We start from the raw sequence: 12,438 nt of genomic DNA on the forward strand, positions 1-12,438 counted from the left end.
TCTTCTTACGTAGTATATTACTTACTCTATGACCACAGATTAAAATATACACCACCAGTGATCAGCCACCGTCCAAAGAACGTTAAATGCAAATTATTTTTTTCTGATGCTTGCTCTTTACTTATTTGGTCTAGCAATTAGCATCTACTCACGTATAAAATACCATATCATTATCAGATTAACATTATTTTGATTGTTGTGACCACTTGTGGAACAAACTTAGGGGTTATTTTTGGAGGTAAAAATTATAAGTACTGCGGATAAATAGGTATTGCCATATTCAAAAGATTTACGGCCTTTTTCAATAAACGATCCTAATTTTAATCTTCTATGCCACTCCAAGATTAAACCAATTTAAAATAAGTAATTTGTAGGCGTACATAGAGAGGGGGTCGGGTGTCCCATACCCACCCCGGGATTGAGTGGCCACCACCTACAGGATTTTGACGCAACCAAATACTAGTAACTACAAATTACTAAAACGAGTAAAATTATCAAATTAACACAGAGATCATATATTTTTTTTTACTCTAGGGCACTGATTCTCCCCTGATAAATGACTAACTATACCCATGTGTTCGGATCGATCGAAAAAAAAAGGCTTTGGGGTCGTTACTGAAATTGGCGGTTAATATGTGTCTACTTGCATAGTCCAATTACTAATAAGTACATTTCATTTCATTTTAGGTTTTTATTGTCTTGCCTTAATTAGGTAGCTAGGTTTGATCAAGAGGTCTTGGGTATAAAAAACATAACTTGGAAGCTCAACATTTATTATTAATATTTTCAAAAATCAACAAATTTTAATGTAAAACAAACTGGAAATAGTATAGTTACTGAACTCTATTATATATGTAAATTTACGATATAAGTACTTCTACTTATTTTTTGGTGGTCTCGCACCAAAAATAGTGCTCCCGACACGCACTGTAGTTGCTCCCAATTCAATCTGAAAATGTATAAAAATATAAAGTTATAAATCATATTTTATTAAATATGCATTTACTTCAATTCTTGATCTTATAATACATAAGGATTGAAGGCTAATAACTGATCTCAATAAAGTAGCCTAACAGCTAAGAACTTAATTATTACCAACTATCCAGCTGGTAACTGTATTATATGTTTAAAGTGCTATCTGTGGTTTATTACAATTGAGGGCAGACATAATATCAAAATTTAATTTAAAATAGTATTAGATGGATACTTACAGCATGTTCAAAGTCTCCAGACATGCCCATTGATAGTTCAACATTATTTATGTCTAGATTTAAATTCTGGCATACTTCCTGTCTGCATTTTGCCAAGCACAAAAAGTCTGGATTAGGTCCTCTAGACATATCATAATCATAAATTCCAATTGTCATCAAGCCAACAAATTCAAGATTTGGACAATTCTTCAAAACATGTTCAACAAGATTTGTACATTCAGAAGGTTCTATTCCATTTTTAGCTGAAATATAACAAAATCATATAAAAACGGACAGCACAGTGCTTTCTGACATAGAAACTACTTTCCTTTGACATAAAACTAGTATTCGTATTTTATCGCAGTTTTTCATGACTTGATTTTATCCTGTCATTTTGAGAAACATTTTTAAACCTCAGTAAAATCAGAAAAATAGTATTAATTTGTTGGCTATCATTTGCGTAATTACTAGAAATAGAGAAATGTCAAAATCTGCCAATTAACTAACCAAAACTATCACTTGAAAAACAGATGTAACAACCATGAGAATAATAAGAAATTACCATTTTTCATAATTTCTTTCATCTGCTAAAATAGTATACCCTAGCAGTCTAACCACAAACCAAAAAATTTGCAGAAGTCTAAAATATTCAAATAATCTTACAAGATTCTAAATATAACAAAATTTTGGACTGCAATGCAAATGTACCATGATAATGTTAGGGTTAAGTTAATAAAGATAAAATTATTATATTAAGGTATCGCCTTAAATCAATGATGTGATCATCGTAACAAACACAAAAACAAAAACAAATTAGCCAAAGATAACAAATTTTGAATATTTTACCTTCTTCTTGGCTGGTATTAATCTGCACCATCACCTTCAACTTCTCCTCTTCCTTCCTGAATTTCAACCATTGCTTATTCAAGTTGTTTGCTAATTTTTCTGAATCAACTGTTTGTACCAAATAGAGACCAGGTGATCCTAGTAATTTACTTATTTTATTTGTTTGCAAATGGCCAATGAAATGCCATTTTATGTCTTTACATTTTTCTAAAATCATAGGATTGCTGGCTTTTTCTGCTAGTTCATTGACATAGTTCTCCCCAAAATCTCTTTGACCTGCTTCATATGCTTGAACAATTAATTCTGCAGGTTTAATCTTAGATACCGCTACCAGTCTTGGAGTAATTTGTGGAAGATCCTAAAAAACCATAAAAATATATCCTTGGTAGTAATTTATAAAATTGTAATTTTAAGGAAAAAAAGCTATTGATGAGAATATTGTGAGTTCATAAAAACACATATGGTATATAGCAAAAATATTTTTTTAATTTTGTTCAGTATTTTTATTTATTTATTTATTATAATTCAATGAAAGTTTACTGCACTTAGCCAAAACACTTACATCTAACAATATAATCTAACTCTTAATCTAACAATATTAAGACAGCAATAACAATAAAATAAAATTCAAACTAATAACAAAATAACTAAAATTATTTCCAACACTTAACTTACTAAGGAACATTTTAAAGTGTTTCTAAAAATAACTTAATACTATTGTAAACATGACAAGGTTTTATCAAAACAAAGTTAAAAATGTATAGGTATATAAGTTATTGATGTTAGAATCAACATTTCATATACATAGTTTATTTTCTTGATATTGTATTTGTTTATTGATAGGTATGAATGGATTAGTTACTATTTATAAGGGTTAGGTTAGTTAAAAGACAATATCAATACAAATGTATAAATAGATAAGATTTTTCTTAAAAAAAACATACACTTGCCAGTTATATAGGGTTCTGACTTCACAATAAAAGAAGAATCTTGCACAATGGAATATAATATTTGTTTAGTTTAGATGCTGAGTGAGCTAAGCTCAGGGTGCTCGTGGTTATAATTGAGACTTAACGAATAAGACTACATTAATTTATAATTAACTGTACACTTAAATAATCAAATCGTTGAACGTCATTAAAATATTCTAGATATTGAATAATGTTGAAATTATATTAAGATAATATACATTCATATAGAATGTAGCAAGTAATTAACAGTATAGATAGAGATAAATATTCGGAATTATAATATCGGTAACATCGTAAATATCGGTACAATACACGATTAAATCTTACTTTGCTCCTTCTGGCAATAGCGGCTTCGATTTGAGAGAGTACATTTTTTAGGCCATACATTACGTCGACTTCACTTTCTGACGACATATTAATTCTTTGTTATGATTTTTTAAATCGCCCAAATTTATTGACATTTGTTATCAAAAGTTTCTTGACAATTATTTTTTTTTCTTGGTCCTTAGGGAACAGGCTATAGTCTTACGACCATACTGCCTAATCTTACGTATTTACAATTATATTGATAATGACTGCTAATAATGGTGAGCGTTTGAAGATCAACTAGATACGTACCTGTTTAACTTCCTGTAATTATATATTCGATTACGCTGATGTACTCGATACATCTCCGTTTTGATTCTAAGCTGAGTTCTAAGTAATTTCAATTTACGGCCTCACTATTCCATCAATGGCAAGCTTCCTATGTTTATAAAAAGTAAAAATAAGAAAAACTGTAAAGCAAAACAAAAAAGTTATATCACTGAAAATTCCGATATGGCAATAGATAATTCTAAAATATTATGGTACTGAATGGAATTATATTACTCCATAGCTCGGAGCTCCATCACTAAACTAATTTTGATGTTCGAGATTAGCAAATCTGTGGCATTAGTTTCATGTGTGGTTTCATGCAAGTTTCATGTGTTTCCGAACGAAGGTACTCCTCTGTCAAGTGGATTGATTTTTTCTTTATATTTGTTTGCATTCTCCACGACGTAAATTCCTATAAATCGCTTCAAAATATTGGATAAATAATGTACGAATCGTATTCTAAACCTTTAGGCTGACAAAACGTAGGCATGAACGTGCTAGAAAAGGCCGAGAAGGCCCTTGAATATCTTAAGGCTAATGAGAACTCGGCCAAGTAAGTGCTATATTTTGGTTTGTAAAGTTTCCGGTGGAATATCTTTTCAACATTATCATATTTTATAGGGGTCATGAACTTCAAGCGGCTGCAGGGACACTTGGCAGGTGTCTAGGAGCTTTGGGCAGTAGAGCAAATTGTGCTAGACATTATGCCAATTTGCTTCATTCTGCTATACCTACCTTATTGTTTTTGGCCAGCAATGACAGCGTGAGTAACCTTGGAGATATGTTTTTGTAAATAAAAACATTCTGAATAATTTCATTTTTTTATTTGATGTATACATTTTCTGTTTTAGTAGTTTACATTTATGTAATTCAATAATAGCTGCTTCTTTATTATTACAAATATATCGAGCCTGTATGCATCATGCTGTAAAAATAGATATTATATATATCTATATAGTAGTATAGTAGAGTATCTCTGATACTCTGCTATATAAGTTACAAAATAAACAAGATTGCAAATCCATCAGTCCACAATACAGAATTTTTTTTATCTGTTTACAAGTAACTACCATTATATAATGTGGCAACAGACTATAAAGTGTATCTTTCCAAAAGATTGTTGCACAGTTAAAGGAGATGCCTAGATATTTATTTTTAACCGAGATATTCTATATTATTATATACAGCTAAAGAGTTAGTTGGTTTGTGTACTCACTAATCTCAGAAACTACTGGTTTGAATTAAAAAAAAACTTAAAAATATTGTTTCAATGATACTAAATTCCACATTTCTTATCCATTAAGATTGAGGTTGGTTGGAAATAGATTGAAATGAAGAATGAAATAAAAACATACAAAAAAATAGACATATCCTTTATGTTTGGTTAAAAAAGAAGGTCACATATTTTAAATAATTTATTTGTTTAGGATGAGAATTGAATGCACAAGTTCTTAAACAGGTGCCTCAACTAGCCTTACATATTGTATATATATCTTTATATGGAAATATGTATCTAATATTATTTAGTTTTATAGAGTTGTTAGTTAATAATATACAGTGTACATTACATTCTTTTCAGGCTGAAGTCAGGCTAGTTGGAGATGAGGCTCTCAACAGGGCTGTAGTAGGAGGTTTCGCCTTCCACTCGTATAAAACAAATATAATTTTACAAAACCAAATAGATCATACAAGGAATGCCAGGTGAGCAGATATGAAAAATGTGTTGTAATTTAGTAAGAAGTAATCTTGTGAAGTGTTTGCTAATAATACTGCATTATTAATTAATGTATGCCGTTGGCTCATGGCTGCTGCAATTATTAATTGTGTTTAAATATTTGATTATTGTATCAACTGCTATGAGTTAATAAATATACGGTCTACTCACACATTTCAGGTGCGAGACAGTATTTGCATGAAAATTAAATCATAAATAAGTTAATTAATTAGATAAAATATATTGCAAAAAACTATACTAATAATATAAATGAAAGTAATATTGTTTGTCACACTTGCATAGATAAACAACTTAACCTATTTTAATGAAATTTGTTACACATTAAGCTTGAACTAAAAAATGACAAACTTATTTTTATAGTATACAGTTTAATGTATGTAGTATACATTTTATCTTCCATAAACTTTGTCACATGGATGAAGACCTGATAAACATATAGTATACTATAAAATGCTTTCAAAATATTATATTTGTAGATGGATCAGAGCATCCCTTTCCCGCATATGCCTCGGGGAGTGTTGGCTGCGTCCAGGCGTCGGGAAGATTCGTAGTCAAGCGCAAACACTTTTCCCTAAGCTAAGTCAAATAGTGCGGAACACTAAGGAGATTCAGCTGATAGTTGAGGCACTGGAAAGTAATCTGCCTCGGCTGTTGAACGCATTGGCCGAATATACTACGGATGAAGAGATTTCAGGTGGGTTTTAGAGAAAAATTTTTTTTAGAATGATTGGCAGTTTTTTTTTTATTTTTTTTTTATAATGCTATTGAGACCTCAAGTAGATGGCTATATAAAGAGTGACAAATAGTATATTTTCAGATCTATAATTTATTTCGATAATTTTATTTTCCTCTATTTTTTCCAGAATTGTCAAAAGCTTTATTATCCCACGTAGAGACAACAGATCCAGCTATAAGACGCGGGATATCAACATGCATTGCGCATTTGTGTTCGCACAGAGAGCCACTTCTTACAAATGTGTTGAGTGAAGTGTTTGGTAAGAAATATATATTTATGAATATTTTGTGCAAAAGGTATCTAGTGAAGTATTTAAATGACTTTTTTTCTGCTCAGTAAAAAAGAGAAAATGAAATCTTATATACTTATAATAGTGACATTGACATCAAAATTCACATTCTAAATCTGGTGAACTTAAAATTATTATATGCCCTGGTTTAGAGCATCTTGAAATTCTTTACCAATTTATTTACAACACCTTCGAGGCACATGAAAAAATCATCAAATGTCTATAATTATAGTATTTCTTGCTTCTTAAATTTTACTATAAGGTCCCTTTTGTTCATTTAATGAGTTTTATTTACAGATAAATTATGGCCTCCGACGTCAGAAGGCGCGGTGATAATGGGTTGGTTTTGTATAGTCAAAGCCATATTCCAAATAAACGATACGTCGAAATTTTCAGAAAACGACCTGTTTAATGTGCAAGATTATTTAGAGGTAAGAATGTGATGGGAGTTAGCATTGTCTTAATCTGAGTGAAAGATAACGATTCTTAAAAATAATTCAGTGGAGTTTAAAGTGGCATGGCAGGTATAATTGTGTTAACCAAATCAAAGGAAATCAAACTGAAAGGATTTATTCATATATTGCTGATCAAAATTTTCCTTGGGCTTAATTACATTAAAAAGTCACTTTGCTGTACTAATTAGAATACAATATTACACTGATTTTGAGTTACATTTATTCTTAAATTATTTCAGCTATACCACCTCTGTATATACTACATAGAAGATTCAACAACCGATCACAATGTTCAGAACTGTGTGATTGAGTGTCTCACTGTGTTACTGTCCCGTGCTAGTGGAGAGTATAGGGGGGCTTTACTGGACCATCATCCCACCGCAGTCAGTCTGGATGACAGGTTTAATCGCAAAGGACATAGAAGAAATATTAGTAAGTGGTATATTATTAAAGAATCCGAATGACATTCAGGTTCATGGAATTTTCCTTTTTTTTAAACATATTTAAAAAAAAAATCTATTTATGTTATTAAAAAAAATGCAGACATAACATCTCTGCAACTTGACATAAAAATATATTACTTTATGTACTTAATTTTTGTTAGAATTATGTCTAAATTGATTTAATAAGTTTTTTGACTATCATATCCTATTTACTGAACTGTTAATCAGGCTCAACAAGCGTGATCTCCTCTCGCTTCCCACCGAGTCCTCCTTCGGAGCCCAGAGACGCGTTGGAGTTGTCGTTCACCGGCGCTCTACAGCTCGGCAGCATTCTACACCTGAATACCCCAAGTTTGAGCGTAGAAGATCTTACTATCCAGGTAAGTGATGTTGACATCATTGATACATGTGAAAGATGATTTTTGAACCATCTAAACTTGCAGGATATAACTGCCCAATATTCCGCTCCACACCCAAAGTTCTTTAATTATTAGATTTAATAACATAATGTTTATAATTCCGTCGCATATGTACTTGGAGAGTTACAAAAGGAACATCTTACAGCCGTTTTCAATAAACAATACCAATCTCAATCTTCAATCGTATTCTGAGAATGAACTAAACAAAATAATTCTTTTGTAAGCATGTCAAAAAAAATTGTTTTAATTTGTCTATTTTGAGATAGATTGAAAAAAACGATTGGGATCTTTTATTGAAAATGGTAGCTAAGGACTGGCGCATATATGGCGGAGCGCAGCGCAGATAATTTTTTACTGTCAAACTATTATCGACATTGTCTTCATCGAAATAATATTCAAAATCATTAACACAACAATGTAATGCCATTTATTACGGTCTTTATTTGATAAATAACCTTTCATTTACTAGACTATTCTATATGGATTTATTTAACTTTGGTAAATCCTGTTAATATTAATGTCTAGACGCCAGATTCCCCGGCAAGTGAGACAGAAATAGAGATTCCCAACACCGAACAACTCTCCAAAGATCTTTCGGAGAAACTTCAAGAGTATGAAGAATGCGACTCTAAGGAAGATGTGGTCGATACCGCCCACCTCGATAGCTTTAAGGTAAAGTATTTGTATATTTTTTTTATTGCTCTTTGGAGTGATTGCTTAACAATGTAAGAAATCATTCGCCCCTTAGTGGGCATCACATTTATGCAGGTTTGTTGTTACGGTATATGCAATGGCTGTCCCAGAATGTGATTCGTGGGAATGAAACTAAACTTTTTCAATACACGTTCTAAGACTGCGATAAATGTTATTTATTCAAATGTTAAGTTTCAGACATCAGAAATTATCTGAAGTATATTTTCAGATAAACATAGGGAGTTCCAGTGATGACGATGTTCCACTCAAGTTTTGCACGAGACTACTCGCGTCAAAGTTTTTATTGGCCGGAAACAAAGGAGATCTTATACCAGATAGGTGTGATAACTTTCTATATAACATTATTTAGGAAAACGGTTTAAAGATATTAGTTATAATTCTGCAATTTTAAATTATATAATTTTAAAGGGCAAACAAAATGTTAAATCAGATTAGTTGACTATTAATCAGTGATTTTTTTTTAAGAATAGCTGCAAATTAGTTTACGTTTGAAGGCTCGCGTGAATAAGGAATCAACTCAATTTTCCAAAATCCGAGTCGTAGCGTGAAGTATATATATCTCATTATTAACGAGTTAATACCCAGACATATAAACTCCAATGTATATATCCTTAAAAGACGGCAATTCGTGTGCAAGGAAATTTGAGCATAATTATTAGAGTATTTTTGTTGATAACTATGTATACTGTGGCATAAGAAGTGGACGTATTTATGTCGAAATTAAAACATAGTATTGTGTTTCCAGGGTGATCAGAGTTTCAGTGAAGGCTTCGGCTCTAAACTGCATATCAGAGATATTGACGATATATCCTCAGGCGATGACGTTATATTTGGATAAAGATGCCGATGTGAAGAGCCAAAATATATCTGGTAAATGATTTAAATATTCCTGGGTATATAATAAATTCGAAAAGATATAATTATCGATATTTCATTCGAAATATCGATATCAGAATTTTTTTTTTGATGTTTAAGATTTCTATAGTCTATTGATGCCACTGTTTATATGGCTTAAGACTCAATTCCATTTGACAGGTTCGTCAGAAGTCACGGAATCTAATCAAGAACACGTCAACGAATTTATCTTGGAACGTAATGTGTGCTACCAGGATTCACTCACGGACTCCATGAGTCAAGACCTTCTCAACAGGAGTATGGACAGCCAACCAACCTCCCATCTAAACTCGAAGAAAGAGAGCAAGTCCTTAGATAAAAGCATGGATGACGATGATCAAAAAAGCTCCTCAAATGTCATCAGAAATGATCTTCTGGCCAGTATCATTACAGACAGCACGAACCCTAACATGACGAATAGTAATTTCACCACGAATTCGAACATGACGGGTAGTAATGATCCCACCAGTGGGTACCCGTTGTCCAGCAGTGGGGATATATTATCGTCAAGTATAGATCTCGATATGAAGTTTGATCACTTCGGTGAGTCGACGACTAATTTGGATAATTTGAAGGATTTCGATAAAAAATCGGAACGGTCGAAACGACCCCTAACTCGCACGGATGAGATGCAAGTGGACGTCGTTGAAGGGTTAGGCGAAAGTAAATGCGATGAAAAGGATTTAGAGAAAGAATTCGAGTATCAACATTTATCGGATATTTTTATTTTACTCGAGGGCCATAATGACCCTCAAATTAGAGGATTGGTGAGGGTTTGCGCCGGGAATTACTTGGCGGCGGCGTTGGATCTGTCCCACGGCGATTATCACAGATGGAGGAGTTTAAACGCGCTGCCTAAAGAAATTAGGGAACATATGAGCATTGAGAAATTGTTCGATATTATCCTAAAGGTACACAATATTTATGTTTTCTACTTAATAGACTAATCTTACGATTCGCTTAAGTGAAACATATCGAACATACATAGCTAATTATAGTTTGGTATTAGAATAATAAAAAAAAATCTATAATATTTTAATTGCTATTTTTTTCTTACAGGGTCTCTCAGACAGCATTCACTCGGCAGTGAATCACACTCTCTCCTCTCTAACTACCCTTGCACCGGCTCTTTGCAGTAGTCCTCACTGGGCCCTACTGGTTGAAGCTTTAAACTCTCTAGTGAGTGTAGAGATGAACAGCTACTGGTTGTGTAAGGTCAACCTTTGCAGGCTTTACGAGAAATTGCCTTACAAAAAGTAAGTTTTTTATTGTATTATATTGTTTACTGCATTGCGTATAATCAGTATATTGATTAATTTTTTTGGAGATGAAGAGATCATAAGGCATAATTGGGTCGGCTGGCGAAGGACAATCATCTCTAAATTGATACTTTATCTGGACGTCACTGCATTTAATAATAGGTGCAGACGTAACATTACCGTGCCTTTATAATAAAAAAAAATTACCATAATTTGATACATATATTTTTACAAAGCTGTATTTATCTTTTTTGCAGACTGTACACACTGTATCCAGGGTATTATGCTAGAAGTAAATTGATAATGGACACATTAATCCGTCTGCTCGGTGATCACGACCAGAAAGTGAGGAGTGCGTCCACGCAAGCAATAACTACGTAAGTGATTAATTGTTGCTCCATAACGTTGTATTAAAACAATTAACTCTTTGTATTTATTATAATAGAGTTTGATTTCAATTAACACTGGTAAAAATAACGAAAAGCTGGTAGTATATTTTTTATTTCGCCATTAAGATAAGTTGAATATTATTTCTAGAAAATTTTGTACAATTTAAACACAATCAAAAACAATTTATAAGTGAATATAATTCTTTCACAGTATAATCCCAAATATCTATCCTTCAAAGCGTCATACCCCTACCACGATGGTGTGCGAGATTGCCTCAGAACATTCTCGACAGATCTCCTTCGATAACATCGGTTTGTCACTAGACTTAGTCCGAGACATATATTTCTACAACGATCTGCCCGAGCAGTTGAAAAGCGGCGAGACGATTCGCAGCGATTGTCTGAGGACAGTGGTAGGGGATTTGATGGCTAAGTTGTTGGCAAGCAGTTGTAAGCATTATTCGGTAAGTTCTTATTGTTATTATGTAAATAATTAATTAACTTTTCCGTCATTTGCGCTTGAAATTAACAATCGATTTCAATCGATATCTCTAAATCGATTACGGAATCTGACCAATCATAATAAAGTGATCACAACGGCCGCATATTACTTGTTTTAGTTGATCTATTATCAAGATTGATCTAGTCGGAATTGTTTCTTATAACTTTTTATACTTAGCATGAATACCAAAATTATAATTATTTACTTATTATCAAGTTTAGGCGATGTCGTAAAAATACAATGTGTCCCTAGCAAGGTCTGTTAGAAGCACTACAAGCTGTATCTAAGAGGTGGTCCCCATGGAAAAACATCGAAGCGTACTCGGATCAAGGAATAGTAAGCTACTGCCTAGAAAACCTGGACTATTGTAATGGAACGGTTGCTGTTAGGACCTTGTTAATGGATCTGTGTTGTATGAATTATCCAGGTATGTCAAATGTTAATTTTGTACATTCGATTTTGAAAAGTATTTTTTTTTATATCTTAGTTCAATTTAAGCAATAAGTTCTCTATGAACGGTATTATTTATCCTACTATCTGCACATTGTATAGAATAACTACGATTCTTATGTAATTCCTGTACGTCTATTCCAGTGGTTCCTAACCTTTTCAATATTGTCACCCCTGTGATCTATGTGGAAAACTAATTTTACCCCACCTGTAAAATGTTATCAAAACAAACAATACAAGCAAATACAAACATCTTTATTAATCATAAATTGCACGTCATCCTTACAATTTTAACGTTAGCTGTTACTTCTTTTATATTTTACGAAAATAACCTTATTATAATAATAAATAATAAAATATGTAATAAATAATAAGGTTATTTTCCAATCACACACGTAACTGTCATGTTATCCGGCTAACATGTTAGGCATGCAATGGTTAATTAGGATCATTGTTGCCTCCGTGAAATAGCTGATTTATCCCTATGGGGGTAATTACCCCTAGGTTAGG

At 32.4% G+C, this 12,438-nt stretch overlaps 2 protein-coding genes across 2 annotated transcripts in view; one reads left to right on the forward strand and one right to left on the reverse strand.

Moving 5' to 3' along the window:
* Window positions 1–756: 756 nt before the first annotated feature.
* On the reverse strand, window positions 757–3,566 carry LOC115451480 (pyridoxal phosphate homeostasis protein). The gene is made up of 4 exons (XM_037439815.1): window positions 3,335–3,566; window positions 2,037–2,394; window positions 1,212–1,453; window positions 757–949 (listed from the first exon to the last, which is right to left on the reverse strand). The coding sequence occupies exons 1-4, from the start codon at window positions 3,419–3,421 to the stop codon at window positions 878–880; spliced, it is 759 nt and encodes a 252-aa protein (XP_037295712.1). The 5' UTR covers window positions 3,422–3,566; the 3' UTR covers window positions 757–877.
* A 369-nt stretch (window positions 3,567–3,935) lies between these two features.
* LOC115451481 (huntingtin) overlaps window positions 3,936–12,438 on the forward strand; it is a 30,363-nt gene continuing 21,860 nt past the window's right edge. Inside the window, exons 1-16 of the mRNA XM_037439814.1 lie at window positions 3,936–4,196; window positions 4,265–4,406; window positions 5,223–5,344; window positions 5,855–6,072; window positions 6,242–6,373; window positions 6,701–6,834; window positions 7,098–7,290; window positions 7,530–7,681; window positions 8,246–8,392; window positions 8,643–8,752; window positions 9,180–9,304; window positions 9,470–10,239; window positions 10,388–10,584; window positions 10,845–10,964; window positions 11,188–11,440; window positions 11,731–11,905. Coding sequence (XP_037295711.1) covers window positions 4,132–4,196; window positions 4,265–4,406; window positions 5,223–5,344; window positions 5,855–6,072; window positions 6,242–6,373; window positions 6,701–6,834; window positions 7,098–7,290; window positions 7,530–7,681; window positions 8,246–8,392; window positions 8,643–8,752; window positions 9,180–9,304; window positions 9,470–10,239; window positions 10,388–10,584; window positions 10,845–10,964; window positions 11,188–11,440; window positions 11,731–11,905 — 3,055 coding nt within the window. The 5' untranslated portion in view covers window positions 3,936–4,131. The remainder of the gene's footprint in view (window positions 4,197–4,264; window positions 4,407–5,222; window positions 5,345–5,854; window positions 6,073–6,241; window positions 6,374–6,700; window positions 6,835–7,097; window positions 7,291–7,529; window positions 7,682–8,245; window positions 8,393–8,642; window positions 8,753–9,179; window positions 9,305–9,469; window positions 10,240–10,387; window positions 10,585–10,844; window positions 10,965–11,187; window positions 11,441–11,730; window positions 11,906–12,438) is intronic.

Source organism: Manduca sexta, chromosome 18 (assembly GCF_014839805.1).
Source record: "Manduca sexta isolate Smith_Timp_Sample1 chromosome 18, JHU_Msex_v1.0, whole genome shotgun sequence".
Classification (NCBI taxonomy): domain Eukaryota; kingdom Metazoa; phylum Arthropoda; class Insecta; order Lepidoptera; family Sphingidae; genus Manduca; species Manduca sexta.

What these genes read in the sequence shown, in the direction of transcription:
- LOC115451480 (XM_037439815.1), bottom strand. Translation starts at nt 3,421, where the DNA reads ATGTCGTCAGAAAGTGAAGTCGACGTAATGTATGGCCTAAAAAATGTA. An exon ending in CTATTGCCAGAAGGAGCAAA is followed by an intron (nt 2,395 to 3,334) that starts GTAAGATTTAAT and finishes ATGGTTTTTTAG; the next exon opens with GATCTTCCACAAATTACTCC. An exon ending in CTGGAGACTTTGAACATGCT is followed by an intron (nt 950 to 1,211) that starts GTAAGTATCCAT and finishes ATACATTTTCAG; the next exon opens with ATTGAATTGGGAGCAACTAC.